The 21,185-nt window shown below is 39.6% G+C and overlaps 1 protein-coding gene across 1 annotated transcript in view; it reads right to left on the bottom strand.

The window, feature by feature from the left end:
- Nucleotides 1-21,185, bottom strand: part of LOC140233696 (E3 ubiquitin-protein ligase MIB1-like) — a 346,055-nt gene that overhangs the window by 315,001 nt on the left and 9,869 nt on the right. Inside the window, exons 7-11 of the mRNA XM_072313796.1 lie at nucleotides 20,741-20,930; nucleotides 19,182-19,323; nucleotides 17,610-17,743; nucleotides 15,118-15,225; nucleotides 13,588-13,785 (exon numbers count right to left, since the gene is read on the bottom strand). Of these exons, the coding sequence (XP_072169897.1) occupies nucleotides 13,588-13,785; nucleotides 15,118-15,225; nucleotides 17,610-17,743; nucleotides 19,182-19,323; nucleotides 20,741-20,930 (772 nt within the window). The remainder of the gene's footprint in view (nucleotides 1-13,587; nucleotides 13,786-15,117; nucleotides 15,226-17,609; nucleotides 17,744-19,181; nucleotides 19,324-20,740; nucleotides 20,931-21,185) is intronic.

Here is a 21,185-nt window from a genome sequence, read left to right as displayed (position 1 = left end):
TACCTACACAATGTCTCCCTCAAGCCAGATATATATATATATTATATATATATATATACTATATATATATATATATAATCATTTATATTCACAAATATCTCTCTCTCTCTCAACTCTCTCCCTCTCTCTCCCCCTCTCTTTCTGGTAAGTGAGTTCAAGTCGACATAAGAGGAGGCTCTCCTGTCCTGTCTGTATCTGTTAATGTGTTTATTACTCTGCAGGTATGCCAGATATTTGCCCTGCCCTACCTGTGACCCTAACTTTGTGAGCACCAGCGCTCTGCCAAGACAAGAAGAGATAGAATCCCAAGAAACCCCCCCCCCCCCAATCTTCTTCTCTTTTTTCCATCTTTTTTTTTTTACAGAGTCTAGAGGTGGGAGTAGAGATGGGCAGTAAGACAGAGCGCAGGTTGCAGGGTAGATACAAGGCATCGGGATGAAAGAATGTTGTCTTAAAAATACTAGTTACGTTCAGACGACAAGCCTTAACCTCGAGGTTAGGAAACCTCGATGTTAAGCTTGTAGTTAGGGACCATGTAGACGCACTCGTAGTTAGCTAACCTCCAGGTTAGCTCGATGTTAAGAGCCACAGATATCTCAGGGTTAGCGCTCTAACCACAAGCCGCTGGAGGGTCCCCACTCGTAGTTAAGCACTGTGTGGACACAAAAATCATCGAACTCAAAGGGGCAGGAGCTTAACCTCAAGGTTTCCTAACCTCGAGGTTAGGGCTTGTCGTCTGAACGTAACTACTACCATCACACATCACAGAACTGTTCGACAGAGTACAACTTTCCTCGGCTACTATGAGTAAAGTAGTGTATATGTGTTGTCAATGTCAGCATCACTAAACAAGTGTCAGTTTTCTGGGAATGAGACAGAACTTCTTGTTTGGGTTTTACGAAGCCATTCCTCTATTGGCCTCTCTAATTTTCAAGCAATTTCATCAGAGGTGGACTTTCAAGTTAAAAATGGCATTAATCAACTAACGAAAAAAAAAATAGTGAAAAATCAATAATAACTCTCATATTATTCTCTAGATTCTTTAATTGGGTGAAGCATGATCCTTAAAATAATTAATGATTTGCATTCTTATCAGTCTGCTTTCAAAAACTTGCAAATAAGAGTATTTTTCAGGTACGAGTTTCTTCACTGTGTCTCCCTGCTACAAATTAAATTTGTTAAGATCGCACCTGAAACTTCAGCCCCTCTGAATAATATCTCTCTTTCAAGAGTATTTTTGTTAACAGAAGTTTGTGTTCTTCAAAATAAAACAATTTAGCCTTTTTTTGAGCTCAATCATTCACATTCACAGTCCGGTATTGAATACTGAGCTTAAAAGTCCAAGGCTGAAATGTTGTAGCTGGATGATTGCATTTGTTTTTCTTCCAAAGCTTGTCGGGATGATGACGATTGCACACGGGAGCACGATACATGAAACTTCAAGTCTTCATTCAAGCTGCACCTGTGATCCTGTGTATCACCGACCCTCTCCAACACGCCTCTGAATTGAAATCAAAGCCCGCCCTCGCTTGGGGCACAGGTGTGGTCGCAAGAACAATCCATGGCATCGCCTCTCATAGTCTCCAATCAATCAGTTGCTAATTACACGATGTCATCTTTGGCTACAAGAGGCCGACAGTTGAGGGACTAAAAACTCTGGGCACGGGGAAAGATTCTCCTTCTAATCTCCGCAAATAGACAACTTTCGAGTGAGCAGCCATTTCTGGAGGGATTAGCTTGCGGGAGTCTTCTCTGATGCCCCCACGGATGGAGAGAGAGAGAGGGGCTTTTGTGGTGTTGATGTTGTAAAGATGATTTCATAATAATCACAGCTTTTTTCAGGGACCACCACATCATCGAGATATGACCGCCTTCTGAAGAGTCGGCGGTGACAGACAAGATAGGGGTGGCCAGTAACAGTCACCATCACTCATACCTCTCTCGTTACCGCCAAAAGGTCACTACGCATTGTTTGGCATGAATGTTTCTCCTTGTCTACCCCTTCCCCATCCCCACAAGCACAACCCCCCCCCCCCCACACACACACACACACACACAGAAACTCTTTGATGAGAGCTACGACTAACAAGAGCACGAGGTCTTAGGTCTTAGATTTGCCCTCGGCACCGGTCAAGCACTTTATTAGTGGTCATATCTCTCTAAATTGGTCATCAGTCAAGAATAACATGACCTCTCCATGAACGGTCGTCCAGGGCAGGAGCAGCCATTAAAGTTATGGTGCCATGGCTGGCGATATTCTTTTCACAAATTACCCTCGTCATCTTTCGTTTCAGCTGACATGTCAAAAAGATCTACAACATTGTGCTCTGACTGCAAGGAAACATTCAACTCATTTAACTTTTATATTGCTATATAGAGCAAAAAGAAAGATAGAGAATGTCAAAGGCAACGAATGAGACAACAAATCCATGTGACACATGCCATGAAATTTAGGAATGACAGTTAGAGACAGTTTAAGTCTTTAATTCTATCGCCACTTTTATCAATTCTATTTCATGACTGGCATATCATCACATGTAAGCCATCATTATCAGAGGGAGAAAAAACACACGAGCAGCACAATGAATGAGCGCTTACCGGTATCCTGATGTTTTCAATTAATATCTATGAAATTGATAGCAAATTGAGACAAGTAAGTTGTGTCTTTACTAAAGATGACATAACACACTCACCAGGATGACCTTCTGGCTACACAATGCCATAAATTGTCCAATCGGTCATCCCTCTGAGGTTTATACATCCATGCTCAGCAAAATTAAAAATCCTGACATATGTCATGAGATGTCAAGGATCAGCTGAAGTCAAGCGCAGAATCATGTTTTTACCTTTTGATGTACAATTTTTCCAATTTTGCAATTCACTTCCAAATAATCTTGTAAGATTTTACGCCCTCTTTTCAACAGTAAAGGAGTTTTTTTTATTACAAATTCCTTTTAATAAAGCACATACATATGTATGTATCTGACAGAACTATGACAAATATGTGTAGCCTGTAAAACACAATGAAATGTCAAAGACTTCTTTAAAAAATTTTTGAAACATTTTACTGTTAACAGTAGCCATAAAATCAACAGCATTGATTTCCATTATTGTTGTTTTACCATTAATCAAAGAGGTAGTAGCAGCAGTTGTAGTTGTTGTTGTTGTAGTTGCCATTATCACAGCAACATTATTATTAGTACAGTGTAGCTGTTCTGTTGCAATTTGATAGTAAAAAAGTCTTTGATAATAAACTTTCATGATAACTTTGACATATTTTGAAAGGGCTTCCTTTGTGTGTAATGTTTGCATACTTGTTAATTACCTCACAAATTCAGAATAAGATAGACATGGACTATTCTTGGCCAAGAGGTACAGGGGAGGGGCAAACCAGGGCCGCATTTCATAAAAACTTGATATGATAGTAACTCTAGCTGGAATGGCAGTTGTCATGGTAACAATAAGAATCCAGCTTCCTGATTGGCTGTTGCTTTGGGAAGTTGCTATTGCAGCAAGAGTTGCTATCATATCAACTTTTATGAAATGGGGCCTAGATGTTGGAGAAGAAGGAGGAGGGGGAAGAGGGAAAGAACCCGATGGTCTGTGGCCCCAGGGTATCGGGTCCAGTGAACCTCAGGTATCAGGTCCAGTGAACCTCAGGCACCGGGCTAGAAAGAGGGGGAGACATTCATTTATGGTGACAGGAAGAAAAACAGAGACAACACAACACTGGCAGAGGATGTCATCCTTCCCTCTCTATCTCTTTTTTATTTGTTTGGGTTCCTCTCTCTCTGACGACAGCACGTCCTTCCAAAAATAGATCGGTTATAGGGCAATATCAGCCCAGCAAAGCAGGAGGGGGTTAATGGCTCTCAAATCTTGTTGATATCACAAATATGAAAGTGACTCTTTGGGATACGGATCTCACTACACCCCAGGAGTAAAAATGGCTCTTTGCAATTAACTTTTTAAAATAGAATTTTCAAAAATATGTTATCTAATCTTCGTTATAATCAGGCTTTAAATGTCGCTCACACAAAAACAGCAACATAATTTTTGTAAAATTCTATCTGCAGTAATTAAGATATGAAGGTTCAGATCACCTCTTAGAATCAATAATCATTATCCTATTCTGTCTATCTCTATAAATGACTAAATTGATGCTTGTTTAAACATGGGCCTAAAACTTTGAAAAAAACCTCCCATATCTCTTAAACAGACACCTTCTAATGAGGTTTTCAAATTGAACCTCAAGATGTTTACAACTTTTAAAACTACATCAATAGTATCTATATATGTTTGATAACAATCATGTTTCTTGCAAGTTCTTTTGTATGTTCTTATATCTACTGATACTTTGTTCATTCCCTGTTTTCCAGTGCCACAATTACTGTATAAAGTTTAAGGCAGAATGACCACTTTATAGGAGTTAAGTATAACTATTATCATCATTCCTCTTCTTCTTCATTATTATCACTATTCATTATTATTATTATTATTATTATTATTATTATTATTATTATTATTATTATATACAAAAAGAAAGGAAAGATGAATGAATGCATATAAATCAATGTACATGTACATCGGCTGTGGTAAATCACAGTCCAAGCACCCTACTGCAATAAGAACCTACTAAAGATTGACTTAATTGATTAGGCAAGCCAGCAAAAAAAAAAAAAAAAAAAAAAAAAAAAAAAACTAACAAACTAACTAACTAACTAACAAACAAACAAATGCTAGAGAGAAATGTACATATTCCTGAAAACTGAGTGGAAAGGAGAACTTAGAAGAAAGTGGCGCTGTTCATGAGGAGAACTCCAGTGACTTTAAAACAAGACCAAAATACTCTGAGATTGACAGGCGACAGTCATGATTAGTATTACCGTCCTTGGACCAGAGAGTTGCCGAGACCAAATTGGATCACGGGGTCAGGAGGGAAACGAGGAGGAGTGGGCTGCCCGGTAGGACGACACGGGGGTTTAAGAGAGGACGCGGGGAGAGGGCCAAGAAGGGGCCAGAGGAGAGGGAGGGGGTCCAACCGATGACGTCCGCAAGAAGGTTGCATCTCCGGGAGAGATGGAGGGAGGGGGAAGGGGGGGGGGGCGATGGAAGAGGATGATGGGCAACAAAATCTTCCTTCTCCACAGACAGTGCTTGGAGTCTTCCGGGGGCTGGGGCTAATTGGCAGCATCAGTATTCAAGGAATCTAATTTTCTCCCCATCCCAAAAACTTTTTTTCCGCTTTGTTCCGCCCTGCTGATCCACCGGTGCCAACTGGTGCGGCTTTGTTCTACAATTCCAGTGCCAAGCGGATGCAATAGACAGCATCAGTTTTATCCCAGAAATGATTCATTAAATTCCATCCTCTCCAATCAAGCTATTTCATTTTAATTGGCTCTGCCATCCGATCCTTTTGCTGTAATTTCCAACAAAGATATCACTCTGTCACTCAGAGTTCAAGTCAGGCCTTACAGTAATATGCAAAGTGATGCTACTGCAGTGGCATCTCTTTGTAGTAAATCTAGGGTGATCTCATTAAACTCAACCACATCACAAATTTTGTCTGCAATGATGTATTCTCACATACACTTGTACTCTATAAGGACTGCTTCAAAATGAATAAGATTTCACATCTAATCTCTCTGTCATCCATAGATCCATTTGAAGGTTTTCTAAACATGAGAACCCAGCTCAAAGCTACAAAAAGTTGCAGATTAGAATTCTGTGTAATGGACCAAAATATGCCAATTGGGTTGATGGAATCAAAATTTGTTTGTCTTACTTGGGAGGGTATTTTTTTCTCTACCAAACTGTTAACATTTGGCGGATTGAAACATAACCAAAATAAAGATGTTATAAATAATTTTTTGGGACCATACTTTTTTTTTTCTTCTGACAGGTGCTGCTTTCACTGTGAAATAGATAATGTTTTCATTGATACTTCTGCACAGCATGCCTGCGTGACCCTATTCTTTAAATCCTCTTTTCACCTTTTTTCACGAAACTGCACCTCCAAACTCTCTCTTATTTCAATTACTTTTTAATGGGTTGGGATTCTCCAATTTTAACAAGTGATATACCATTTCAAAGCTTGAAATTTACTTTTTTAAAGTATGTAGAAAAGTGCAAATTGATTTTGAGCAAAAGTATAACAGGCATGATCGTTATGTCACACCTAGCAATCAGTGGTGTGCAGCAAAGTTTAAACTTTAAAACTGTGTGTCCACCACAAAGAGAGTTATTGTACAATGTAGGTCTCCTATAACTTCTGTGGAGTAAAAAGATATACTGATGCATGATAAAAATATATTTTTGAAGGTAAATATAATATCATGGTTCAAAAAATGGATGTATTGCACATGTACATCATGCTACATCCAATATCTGATCAGACATAATTTTTAAACAAAACCAGATACATCTACCATAATATGTGATGCCAAAGCCCTTGATCACAGTAGCAGTGGAGAGCTGTTTGATGGGTTCCTTTACTTGTTGTGACCATTACCCACTTTAAAAACACATGAAATCCATTCAAGCATGTAAAATTATTGCACAAAAATTTCCACCTCAACAGTAATCGAGAGAAAAAAAAAGTAATGAAATACTGTCTGACTCTTCTTATCCCCCTTCCTAAATATGAATATTAAAAATAATAGCAATTGAGTAAAGTGCCTGGGATGAGACTATCATATAAACTTGAGGGAGAAACACAAGAGGCATTTGGTCCCCCTCTCCTTGGCCAAAATACAGTAATGAGGGGTGACAAGTTAACAATGCTCGGCACCCTGGCTGCAGGGGTCAAAGCCGACAGCACCTAATGGAGCTGGTCACACATTTGTACAGCGCTAAAATACCACACAGTTTTCGAATAACTGTGGACAAGGTATCCCGGACCAGCAATTTGTATTTCGGTACCAGCAAAGAATATCATTTTCGCAACTGCAAGACAGGTCTTAATGTAATCAGTCAGAGATGAAGTGACATTGTCACCATCTTTCACTATTTTTTTTTCTTTTCATTTCTGTTACCTCTGCATTTCTTTTTCTTTTTTTTTTGGGGGGGGGGGAGATATATTTCTACACTTTCACTACTTTCTTGAAAAATTTCATATCAGAATTATGAATGAAAAAAGCAAAAAAAAAATATTCAGCATGTTGAAAGTTGAGAGTTAATTTGACAAAAGGAAGAACTGGAATAGTAGTGACAGTGTTCCATAATCTATACTAATCTATTGATTTTTTTAACACTATTAATTGGCGATGCTGGTCCTCACCTCAGATTTTTTGTACTTTTTATAGTTACCATGTTTTACCACGAGTATTTTTTATAAGTTTACAACTGATTTGCAATATTGTATTCTGATACTAAATGTTCAAGTCTGTGCACCTTTGTGACTTCTTGTAAATGTGTTGTCTCATGATATTTACATTGTACAGCTTGTATGTATATCACTAAAAACATGATAATGTTAAAACAAAAATAAATTACCTTTTTTTTTTACCAAATCTGGAATTGCTATTGTTTGGGAACACAACACTTCAACTTTGTTGCAAACATAAGACCCATGAGGACCCCTATGAAAGCATGTCCTCATTCCTGCCATCACACATGAAATGGGAGGACCAAATTCCTCTTGGTTGATGGTTTTGGCTGGGGTTTTTGGTTTGGTTTTGATTAGTTTGGTTAAATTGCTTAACTTTGGTTTGGTATAGTTTGGCCTGATTTACTGTATATATCTCCAGACATGAGTAGAATACTAAAGACTACAAAGGAAGTATACTAGTAGTATTAAGGAAATATCAAATATTTCTTAGCTGGACATAAAGGTAGTGGTACCTGCTAACATTTGTGAACCCTTGTTGGTTTTCAACCAATGACAATTCAGTTCTAAGACCACTATAAAACAGTATTAATGACAGGGTTAATTAGTTGATCATCTCATAAACTGGGTTCATCAATCTCAAATCTCTATTCCCTTGTTTTGTGTGTTTTGTGTTGAAGTGTATGTTGCAACATTTTGCCGTAGGAATGCAACTGTTAAGATCAAAACAAAATTGAGAATCACGTGTAGATCATGTAGCCATTTTAAAGTCCCCATATCACAGACATAATACAGTTGTACAAAAGACATCATTTCCTACTAAACAGCTTCAGGTAGTGACCGAAGCATTTTTCCCCATGCACCAATTCTCAGAAAATTGATAATTAAACTTGATACATACATAAACATATACATACATACTTCAGATAGCTCCAGTAGGTTCCCCCATTAGTATTGTGGATCTTGACATGTTCTTTTCTAATGTTACTAGTTACAAAGGCCAAAGGTACATCTTGTAGTAGACAACAAAATGATGCATCGTTTACATCCAGTTCATTAAGAGCATTCTATGAGGTAACGATACCGCACAACTCCATCACTAGTCATTACAGCTGATAGCATCTTTCAAGTCCCCTGGATGTGGCGCGTGCGGACGCGGACCTCGCTAGGGATGCGGTCCTGGTAAGTAGCCGATATGTCTGGGATGTCCTCCTCTGATCCCCCTGGTGACAGACCGACACGTACAGGGGATGTGCATCTCTCGCTCCGAGGGGATACAATTTCAGCTCGACACGCCCGATGACAGAAACCTTCCCCAAAGCCCACGGCTACATGAATACCAACCGACAGAAGCTCCGTCCCCATTAACCACACTACCAAAGCAGATCCTCCTCTGCTACGTCTCAAAAATCACCGCTGCCTCCGAGCTTTCACTCATCGTCTTAGAACCCTTTACGTGCCAAAGCACCAACAGTAGCTCACGTGTAACTTGCCAAGCTTTTTTTCTTTTTAATCTGCATTTATTAACCCATCCAAACTTGAGATAGTTGTAAAGTTGACAAGCCCACTGAAGTGTAGTCTAAGACCAACATGAAGACTATGGTAATTAATCTGCATTTATTAACCCATCCAAACTTATAGTTGTAAAGTTGACAAGCCCACTGAAGTGTAGTCTAAGACCAACATGAAGGCTATGGTAATGCAATGGGGACTAGGGGGATTACGTAATCTCTATTCAATGAGAACTAGTTCCCATACACATGTGCCAATCGGGGAAAGAAAAGGGCATGCCAATGGGTAAACAAAGTACTGTAAGGGTTAATGCATTTAGCCATCAAATTCAAACTGGCGCAAACATCAAAACCATTAACCTCCGGTCCGGATACTCTTCTGCACCAACAATATCTCCTGGTTCTAAAAGAAACGAAAGCCGCAGGAGGAACAGAGAAATGACAGTGCCAGTACCTTCACCCCTTTCTGTGCCAGGGACTTTGGACAGTGTGTACAATGCTATGGGATTTACTGTGCCATTTGACTTTCAAAGCTTTCAAAGGCTTAAGGAGAGGCGGTCTGTGATTGGTTGCTTCGCCTTTAGAGCGACTTAACAGCATTACACTATGAAATTATCTAACAGACTAAATTTGGTGCAACTGCAGGGTAAGAGAATGTTCCCAAATTAAACCTGGTTACAGCAAACATCCTTGATCTTTACAACATTCGACAAGAATTTACTTTAAAACACAAAGTTTCTCTCTAAAGAGACTCTGTTTCAACCCATTAGCTTAAGAAGTGAAAGTATTTCACCAACATGACTGAAAGCAGAAAGGTAAAGTTGCATGGACCACTGAAGCAGCCAAGGCAGACTTTAAAAGGAGGGGAGTAAAGAGGAGTACCTTTGCCCCCTACACAGGTGACTCCAGGTTGACAACAAGTACTGGTATTTGAGAATGCAGGGGTATACGGAAACAGAGGACTACTACAGTGACAACACAGAAATATTTTGCATAGCTGATCTAGTATCAATGAGGCAATGTGCGTGAATGTGTGTGTGTGTGTTGGGGGGGGGGGGTTGGATGAAACGGGACGGGGGGAGAAAACAGAAAGGAAAACAATTTTCAGACCTCAGTGGTTCACTCTGCTCCTATCGGGATGCTCAAGACCAATTTCATACCTCATTCCCCGTCAGCCTCTCCCCATTCCACCCCCTTCCCAAATCAAGAGGAGAATAGAGATGACACCACTGAAAAGTTCTGGTGAAAGAGAGCAACACATGTTGCTACCAAGCTTGGCCCTCTCAGCGCTGTATAAAGGCATCTTCACCAGGCGAGTGACATAATGAGTCATCGAGGACCTAGAGAATTCTTCTGCCAATGTGCTAGCTTGAAAATAGACTTTTGATTGCAGGCTGGAGGCAGGGGGACAGGGTTATCCAGGCAAAAGATAGATTGCTCGACTAATTTGGCTCGTCATGAAACGCTTTTCGTTTGCCTTTTCTCAAACAAGCGCCAAGGGAGGGCTTTCTCTGGAAGGCGCTGCTGATGGCAAAGGAAAAAAAAAAAGGAGCACGGAGGGAGCGAGAGGAGAAAACAGGGTCCAGCAAGGAAGACGCAGCGCCATCACCTGGCGCGGCAAATCTCGTCTGCTGCCCCCATCGGAATGTGACAGAACCTGAATGCTGCGGGAGCTACCACAGGATCCTCTCCGCAATGCCACGGCTAATCAGCCGTCATCCATCCAACCTCCTCACTACATGACTAATAACATTAACAGTCCTCACACCCCCTTCCCTTCTCCCCCTCCCCCCCCCCCTCCCCATCTCCCTGTCAACACACACACACACCCCAGACCTAACACCGGTTTTACCACTTCCCCTATCGCCTTCGCCTCCAACCCCCAGCCCGCATCAACACCATCGCCACCACCACCGCCACCACTGCACGCGGCTCTCAACGCTGGAGTCGAATTCCACATCTCCTCGTTTTTCTCGGCGTATACCGTTACATATTTTTTACGGCGAGCCTGCTCGCGTGACTGGCTGGCGAGAAATCGGCACTGACTCGCTAATGGGTTTTGTAGCGCGATGAAAATTACACGGACACGTGTCGTCACATACTTAGTCTCAAGTTTGTGCACACAGGGGAGAGCTGAGATCCCGGCGCGGCCGAAGAATGAGACCAATTAAAGGCCAACCCGTCCTTGACGGCACCCAGAGAGATGCTAAAGTGCTCTTTAACATAACGTGTGATTTCACTTTCTGCAAATTACACCTCCCGTCACTTACCGGCTCCCGACTGACCTACTCATTCTCACTCACTTTCACCAAACGACTGTTACAACCAATCAATCTGAGGTGGACACTACTCAACATAGATCACGCTTCTTCCACAAACAAATGGTCATATGGCGATACAAATACCCTAGAGGGTACTGCTGTCAACCAATCTGTCCAAGCACTCAGACAACCACAGGAAGGAAAGTGTAGAGACACGTGGTATCCTCATAATTTTGGTTGAGATCAAAGCACTTTTATGCTGACATAAGCCTAAACAACATCTCAAATACACAGGAATTATGTGCATGATGATGGGTAATTTGTCATCTCACAAAACTTTCCATAAAAGTAGCTACTAGGAACATAATAAGACTGACACACCCCTCCCCCCCCCCCCCCAAAAAAAAAGGTTAATCTGGGGGGCTTCATTTCTTGCATAGAGCATTTTCGAGATCACCACAGGAAAATTCAAAATCAGTCTACCTCTATTTTTCAAGAAAAGAGGAAAAAGTGGTCTAGGGTTTTCATTTATTGCAATGAGCACTCTGAACATCAACACAAGAAAATTCAAAACCAGTATACTTTTATTTTTGGAAGGAAAGGAAAGGAAAAACCATACACATATTGCAGACTTGTAAATGATAGATGAATCACCACACATTCCCCTGCAGGTCCATTCTGTGGATTTCTGAATATAAAAACAACACTTCTGATTAGAGACCCAACTTGCTTGCAATAAAGTTTGATTCATGTTAGGTCTACTTTAACAATCCCAGCTTAAAAGACGTGGAAGACTCAAACCCAGGGTAGGTCAAGGGGTACAACATTAAACTGGGCATCAATCAAACTCACCCCTCCCTCCCTCCTCCCCCCCCCCCAACCTTCCTTCACATTTCCAGCACTAAACCCAGCAATGATTGAAATTTTTTTGTAAGAATCCCACGACAGAGCTACTTCTTCCAGCACTTCACAGACACTCAAATCCAAAGCATCTCGAAATATGCAGATTTTCCCACCTGGACCCCCAAGCAAAATGGAGACTCTGATCACACGGATATGTGCAAAATATGGTGTGAATGTAGCACACATTATATCATGGATCCCTTGATATCAAGGGATCCAGGGCCGTAAAAATCAGCCACTGGAAGCTCAAGGGCTGTAGATGCTCTCTGGTGCTATCCTAGCCTTATTCTTGAACATATATGACAAAAGTAATTTTAGTGGTAGGAAGCTTAATTTCAAGCAGGCAAAAATGCATCCTACGTTGGAAACATGCATCTGGATCGGGAGAAATCTGGACTCATGCGGAATTGTGGGAGATTCGGAGAAAAAGACCTTGAAGTTGGAGATCTCCCATCAAAAGCTTTCTTGCAACATGAAATATATCCTCTAAATGGTTGCAAACAAACAGAGCCGTGCAAAGGCTGTCCAAGATTTTTTGATGATGTGATGACATCATCCGAGAAGTCCAGGTTGAAAAAAAAAGTCTGGAATTAGACCATGGGTCACCTACTGCTTATCAGGCAGCAGCACTTCCACTGACCTAAAACAAATTCATGGCAGTGATATAATAAAGAAAAAAACACATACCCAATGCTTCACCTTTCTTTCATTCTCTTTTGGCCTTATTCATAATGCATACTACCATCCAGACAGGCATGTTACATTGTACATGAAAGAAGGGAATCTTTTGTTTCTCACTTGGTCATCATAATAATACAGAACAAGCATCCTATGACATTCACAAATAGAAGCAGAATAAAAAGAACAAAAATCTCTCAAACTATACTCTCTTTGGAAGAGAGAAAAAAAAATCCTTCATTTGATTGTATTTTAAGACCATGGTAATGGTCAAGAAATGTTTTCTATACACATTCCTTCCATAGAATAGTTATTGACAGTAATATACTGAATTCACTGTGCATTCCCTCATGCAAGGAATTTGACAAGAGGATGTGAAAAAAAAATTGTGAAAAAAAAAATGTCTTCCTCTCTCTTTCTTTCTCTCTTTCACCTCCTTCTCCTCCTCCACATTTCTCAAAGTAAACTATAGTCATATTCGTATGAAATAAAATTTGATAATACCTAGCTGCAAGGAAAACCAACTAAATTAAATGTTTTAATGAAACAAACAAGAACGGGACATTACATTATGCAATTTAGAAACAGGTTCTCTCATCCTCCTGGGTCAAATGAAGACAGTATGCTAAGGATATCAGCTTGGCTAAAGGGGAGAGTAATGGTCAAGCCAGATCTGACCTTTCCATCATTACTGCTTGGTGTTCTTCATCTTTTTTTTTTAATTTAATTCTTTTTAAGGAATACATGTATCAAATGATCTGATAACACAAAATAAAATCAACACCCCATATGCTTAAGTGGATTATGGATTGTTATCAGCAGGTCAGCGACAGCAGCACAGTGATAGAGTGTAATTGAACCTCCCCCCCCCCCCCAAAAAAAAAAAAAAGAGATGATTGAAACTGACCTGCAGACTGGGGTGGCAGCCTAGCTCCAGAAGAGTTTTGACCACGCCGTAGTGACCCTTGTTGACCCCTATGTGAAGGGCAGTCTGGCGGCGTTTGTTGCGGGCATTGAGGTCGGCGTTCTCCTCATGCAGGAGTTCAATGACGTGGGGCTCGTCGCCGAAAGCGGCGTGGTGGATGGCTCGATCACCGTCCTTGTCCTGCAGGGAAGGGCGGGGAGGGGAAGAGCAGAGAGAGGAAAATGAAGAAGATTGGAGGGTAGAAAGAAGCAGGATGTCAGATTGCAGACTTGTTATTAAATGCTCCTTAAAGGAGGTAGTTTGCTTGGCAAAATAGACAAAAAGTTGTACAGACGTGCCATCGTTATTAATAGCATTGCTGTATTCTCAGGGCTCAAAAGGCATATTTCTGTTGGAAAACACTATTTTTACCTTGCCTGTAACAGACAAGTGTGGTAATACAATTATACAATTTAATATATTTGATACAGTAATACAATTTGCGAAAACACTACAATTTAGGAAATGCAGCATTTTTCCATGAAAAATCCAGTATTGTTGACACAGACAGTACAAATAATGCAAAATGATAACAGTTAACATCTCTGGATGAATTTGTGGTTCATCATGTGTGCAGACCTGAAAAAAGGGTCTGTTTGAGTAGAGGATGAGTAAGAAGTGAACTGTGAAAGACTTTAACCTTTAATTTCCTTCTTCCCTCTCCTGTCTAATAATTGTTAAAAGAAACAAATGATCATTGTGACATACTGATTAGTGATTAGTGTGGCATAATTGCAAATACAATGACAAACATTTCATAAAGTAGACAGTCCAATAATACATGTACAAACGCTGTAAGTGTATGAACAAAAAACTAATCATTGCTTGACTTGTTTTACGGCAAAGTTTGCATCAATTGACAAAGAAAATAAGGTGCTTCTGCTCAAAGTCAAAGCAATTCTTCTTAATGTGATCGTTCTTCTCTTAAACGGCGTGAGGCACAGGGAGCGAACTGAGCAATTTCTAATTAAGCGCACAAACGTAAAACAACCACTCACACAGAGACACTTAACAATGGCTTGCTCTAGATGTAAATTTCGTAAGTAATCCATATTACGTTATGGAGGAGTGCATCTCTTTTGTTTTCCTTCATCAATGGTGCTCAGAAATTCCTTTGTTATTTTGTTGCAATAATGTTCACTGTATAATAATGCGAATTTTGCACCAGACTTTAATGGTAATAATTTCGGACTGTAAATCTTTACTTTGTCATAACAAAATTTAATTACAACCATGTTCATTGTAACAGGAGTGCACTGTACTTGGTATACCACGGAACAAACCACCACTAAACATCCAGATCACTCAGTGGATCCAGGTCCTACTCAGTGGATTCAGGTCCTACTCAGTGGATCCAGGTCTCACTCAGTGGATCCAGGTCTCACTGAGTGGACCCAGCTCTCGCTCAGTGGATCCAGATCCCACTCCTTCAGTGGATCCAGATTCCACTCAGTGGATCCAAGTCCCACTCACCTCAACCTCCATGTCTGCATTGTGTCTGATGAGAACCTTCAGGACGTCCCCATGTCCATTCTGACTGGCCGCTTGGAGTGCTGTGTGACCGGCAAACTGGACATTCACCTGGTCATGTGGTTAGATGTAAATGTACAGTGATCAGTACATCAATCCCTTCACAATATGCCTACTTGTACCAATACACAATTTATTGGTGTGGTAATTTTGGTCATAGATACCTTGATCATAGTAGAATTATTTTAAAAACTTATCTTTTTTTGTTTTTTCTTTCCATCCCTTTAAGTATCATAAACACAACTAATTTAGCAAAGGTTAATACTTTTTAGACAGAATCACCAGAATGTTATAAAGTGTATCCAAGTAAAGTAATCAGTCATACCAGACATCAAAATAATGACTAATCATGTTTATTTCAAGCTTACACCTACATTAAAAATCATCAATTGGTTTGTGGTAAAAGCATGATGCTGCGTAGAATAATGAACTTTCTGTTTGCGATAGAGAGAGATCTACTCAGATATGCAAATGGAATCGATTCTCTTGAGATAACATTAGAGTTTCAAAACCACAAAGCTCACAGTGAATATTATGCTTCTCTTGCACAGCTCTAGACCTCCATAAACCAATGCAAGCACTAAACATACTATGATTTGGACATTCCATTAAAGGCATAATTTACCATTTGCAGATGAAACAAAAACCCAGCATTTGTGTTTTAACCCTATTCTAACTGGGCTATTTGAGACCAAGTTTTTACTGGGGGGGGTCAATTTGACCCCCCCTTCAGATCTCAGCCGCCGATCGCGCGATCGCCGCAAAATTTTGCCTGAACATAGAGCCGGATGTCAACTACAAGATTACATGGTCATACAATAGAAAAATGTTGATTTCATATTTTTTAATAAATTAATTATGCAAAGAAACGCATGAAATCATATTTTCACCTATAACTCCATCAAAAAGACTGAAGGATTATTAAATTTTTGTGTCAGAGTTCCTCAAGACACACCAAACAATTTTCTTGTAAAAAAATAGCGCAATCACAGTAATTTTCTTTTGTTTTTTATTGTTTTGTTAATTTCTTATGTATTTTATTGTTTTTTCGATCTTTTGTTTTCTACTGTTTTTTTGCCAAAATTTGTTGCAGGCACTTTTTCAAGCTTATCTACATTAGAATTGATTTATTTCAATAGTTAAAAGTTGAAATAATCTAATTTATATCAATTAAACCAAAAAACACAGTTTGCATTGGATTTGCACACGAAATCATGAATTCGAGCGGTTTTTGGGTTGACATGCATATGCAAAACATTGCATAACTTCAGAACGGTGTACCCGGACGTCGCAAATTTGGTCTAAAAAAACGCGGGAGACTTAAATGAAAAAAGTCATGAAACGACGCGGCAAAATCTTTGCGCGTTGCGGAATCGTGGCGCGAAACGACGAGGGGGGGGGTCAATTTGACCCCCCCAGTTAGAATAGGGTTAAAATAGTTCTAAAATGTGTGTTATGGATAGAAAAGACCACTGTAAAAATTTGAATCAGTACAATTGATGTTAAGTATTATTAAATATACAAAATGTGAACAATAGTTATAATAAAAATGTTCCCAGACTAAACAGTCTACAGTTATGGTTTATTGAGAAAAATACTGATATCCCCTTATATCTAAGGCTTTTTTGCAAAACTTTTATATGGTAGGATGTTTTGTGATACAACAGACCTACACATATGCAGCAAATGTGATATCTTGAACATTTCTTAAATCACTGCTACCAAAGGTAAAAAGGACCTTTAATTCTTATCATGCCACATACGAGTCTGCAAATATGTGGATGAATGCAAAGTCCATGTTTCCAAACAAAATTTGTTACTGGACGATAAAAACCTTGGCACTGGCTGAAAACTTTGTGGATACTGTAAGGTTGCAATCCCATTCAAGCTGTCAAGTGTATTACTCAGACCAAGCCATTCTACTAGTAAAAAACACATCCACAGTCCCACTTATAGGCAACTTTGTGAGGAAAGGGATTTAATCCTCCCGGCACCTTAATTCAAATGACCACTGACTTCTGATGCATCACATTGGCAGGTGGTCGCAACAGAGTTAAAAGGATTACATAACTTCTACTCAACAATTGCAAGTTTCAGTACATTGGTACTGATCAGCAAAGAGCGCCCCCTACCAGATGTGCAAATACAATGCAGCAAACAATGCATGGTAACAGTGGTGACATAGTGGATAAGACTCCTGACTTTCAATCGGGGGACTCAAGTTCGAATCCAGTCTAGTGCTTACGTCTTTGGACAAGATCAAGATGTTTTTAACCGCCATATCCCTCTCAACCCAGGTGTATAAATGGTTACATGGCAATGCTAGAGTAATAATAATGGCAGGACCCTCTGGTAGAGCAGTGGCAACACTGAAGAGGCTACCCTGGATAAAGAAGGTATTATTACTACAATATTGTAACGGGAGGAGCACTCACGTTTGCATCCTGGCGCTGCATTATCTCCTCACACTTGTGGGCATCGCCATTTGCCGCGGCCTTGACGAGTTCCTCGTTGATGTCACCGCTGATGTGAGTCTCAAATAACTTTTTCAGCAGAGCAGACAGTCTCTCTGAGGAGTGGGGGTGGGACGTTACAAGAGACACGAGGATGGGGACAGAAAAACATAACCAGTAGATTATGATAATTTAATTCCATCCTCTCAAAGCATGCAAAGATTCAGAACAGCTGCTATACCTAGCATGTATATTGTGATCATAATATTTCATGAATCATCATTAGGCAATTCTATGAGTAGCCTAACTTCCAGTCGAGAACTACAGCAGCAGAATGAGAACAATACCAAACCCATTTCAAGGAGCAATGTCATCAATTTCCCACCCTGAAGACTAATGGCATTGTACCTCATTTACTGGAGGCAACAAAGTGGAAAACAGTTAACATGCTAACTTAACAAAATATACAACCACTGCCAAGTATAAATGACCATCATTACTATAATTCTCACAACACCATGGTACAGTGGACAAGGCTATGGGTTTGTGAACAGAAGGTTTGGGGTTCAAATTCTGCCTGGTGTATTCATCCCTGGACAAAATGTTTTGCCCACAACTTTCCTCATGACACAGGTTTATATGTGGGAATCTCCTCACAATTCTGGGTTTAATGGCAATGGCATGGCCCTGTTGAAGAAAAGTGTTAGGACTTTATTTAAAGAAGCTGTCCTGGGTAAATAAGGCCATATTATTATACTTACCATTCAAGAATCAAGATTCAAATTTATTGTCACTTCCATCAAATAAACAAAGAAATTATATACAATGTATATGCACAGGACATTTGTAATAATTGCAGAATGTGATTTAACAAAGTACATGTGAAAATAAGTAACAGATGAAAATATAAAAAAAAAAACACCACAATTATCTCTTTTTTAATATGTATAAAGCATGTAGTATAAGTTAACCAAGGATGGGGATGGAAGTGGAGGGTCCCACTAAGAAGCAAAGCTTGTACGATATGGAACCCTCAGAAAATACACACTAGTAGTACGGGTAGTAGCAGTAGTAGTAGTAGTAGTAGTAGTAGTAGTAGTAGTAGTAGTAGCAGTAGTAGCAGTAGTAGTAGCAGTAGTAGTAGTAGTAGTAGTAGCAGTAGTAGCAGTAGTAGTAGTAGTAGTAGTAGTAGTAGTAGTAGTAGCAGTAGTAGTAGTAGTAGTAGTAGCAGTAGTAGCAGTAGTAGCAGTAGTAGCAGTAGTAGCAGTAGTAGCAGTAGTAGTAGTAGTAGTAGTAGTAGTAGTAGTAGTAGTAGTAGTAGTTGTAGAAGTAGTAGAAGTAATATCATCATTATCATCATCATTATCATGATTTTTATCACTATCATTAACATTATTACTATTATTATTATAATCATTATGACATTATTACTAATATTATTAACATTATCATAATTAATATCATCATCATAATCATTAACAATATCATAATCATTATTATAATCATTATGACATTATTGTTACTATGAATCCCACTGACTGTGACACAACTCACCGGATGAGTTGCCCAATCCAGCTGAGTCTGAGGCCACTTTGGTCACAGCCGCGGGGTTGTATGTCCAGGACGTACCGCAAACTTCCACCTTCAGGTCATTGTCGTGGTAAATCTGCTGGACGCGACCAATCTTGCCCAGCGTCTGGCGTAAGAGTGATGGAAAATCAAGCAGAATTCACACAAAATGGGGAAAGGAAAAAAATATATATTCATGAGAAGACTAACTAAAAAGCCAAATTTAAAGTTCATCCTGAATGTACCTACTGCATCTTTCAGGTTGCGGAGTTCCAAAAGTTCTGAATCTTACCACTGTAAATTTGTTAAAATGTCAATTTAAATTAATTAAAAAGACAATAAACAGGTAAATGGGGTTTAATGTCCATCTCCTCTGACAAAAAAAAAAAAAAAAAAAAAAAAAAATTCAAAGTAAATAAATATAAAGTAGTAACTAACTGAATACACAGTGAAACATTGAGCAAAAAAAAAAAAACAGGATTCCATTGGGATTCAAACCCTAGCAATCCGGAGGTCTCACGTTCAAATCTTGATGGAATCTCATTTTCTTTGCTCAGTTTCTCACTTACATATTTTGTACATTTCTGGTCAGTTTTCTTTTGTTTGCATTTATTAAATAGACAGTGGATACAGAAATGACTAAACAAAGAAGTAACCAAATAGGTACAGAAAGAAACAATTATACAAATAAAGAAATGGATCAATAAATCAACAAAAAAATAAGAAACAACAAATCTGGATTAGTACAGTAAATTTGACATAGTGGTACACCAGAATGGTTTGGTTGACATATCATGTGTCACTAACTAGGCAAAGTCTCATTGACCATAACATAGATTTTTAGAATCCCCACTATGTTGCAAGCACGCTTCACAGGGTTCGCAGACCAAGCTACTTCCCTGTTCCAAAACCAACACTAGGTGGCAGCAGAGAATATCAACTGCTGCTCAGCTGAGAGTCATCTGACTCCCATGCTAAACTCTCTGTGTAGCAATACAAGGGCTCAGATTGCATCATAAACATCGTATCAACAGTAACAACAAAACCAACTGGAAGTACTTGTAAAAATCATTGACCTTTGACCTTGGGCAAACTTTTCAAAACTTCAATCAGTCCAATTCTCTTCCTGCAATGCATCCTACATAAGAGCAGGATTGCAGTGGTCAAGGGACATCAGTTTCCTACAGTCAGCTCTTTTAACCCTTTGAGGACGGACTGATTTTGCTACAATGCGCATTTCCCATAGACACCTGCCCGAGTATACTCGGGACTCGTCCTCAACAGGTTGAAGAGCTGACTTTTCAAAGTTGCATAAGTCTACTTTTGCCTACATGGAAGTAAATTCTCTTGTCATAATTATGAAAGGAGTGAGGAAATCACATCATGTATATCAAATATTGCCATGGTCATTATTCTCTAGTCCCAACAGATGATTGCATAGACGGACAGACAGCCTAGGGACATAGTTCCTGCAAGCATCTTTCAGGGATAAATAATTACAATTTTTTTATCTTCAACAAGCAAACCACTCCTGATCCACTCACAGGTAGCATGGCCTCCGCCCACTCGCCATGGCCTCGCTGGAGGACTTTAATCTGTTCCAGTTCACTGCAAATCTGGACCAGGTCCCCTATCTGGAACTGGGATGCTGCCGTTGGGTCGTTGCTTCGCAGCACGGTGTTGGCAGCAGTAGTTGGGTTGGTCTTTGTCAGCACAGCTGGATTGAATGTCCACCTAAAGTCCAAGGTAGGCAGACATGATACATATTCATAGATAGATAGATAGATAGATAGATAGATAGATAGATAGATAGATAGATAGATAGAAAGAAAGATAGATTGATAGGTAGGTAAGTAGGTAGATAGATAAATAGATAGATAAATAGGAAGACAAATATATAGATAGGGAGGTAGATAGATATAGAGATACATTGTAGATAAAGAGGTTTATATATGGATGGATGGATGCATGGATGCATGATTACAGAGA

The sequence above is a fragment of the Diadema setosum genome, chromosome 10, assembly GCF_964275005.1.
Source record: "Diadema setosum chromosome 10, eeDiaSeto1, whole genome shotgun sequence".
Classification (NCBI taxonomy): Eukaryota; Metazoa; Echinodermata; class Echinoidea; order Diadematoida; family Diadematidae; genus Diadema; species Diadema setosum.
The sequence above is the reverse complement of the archived record's forward strand: the minus strand, read 5'-3'. Positions and strand labels throughout refer to the sequence as shown.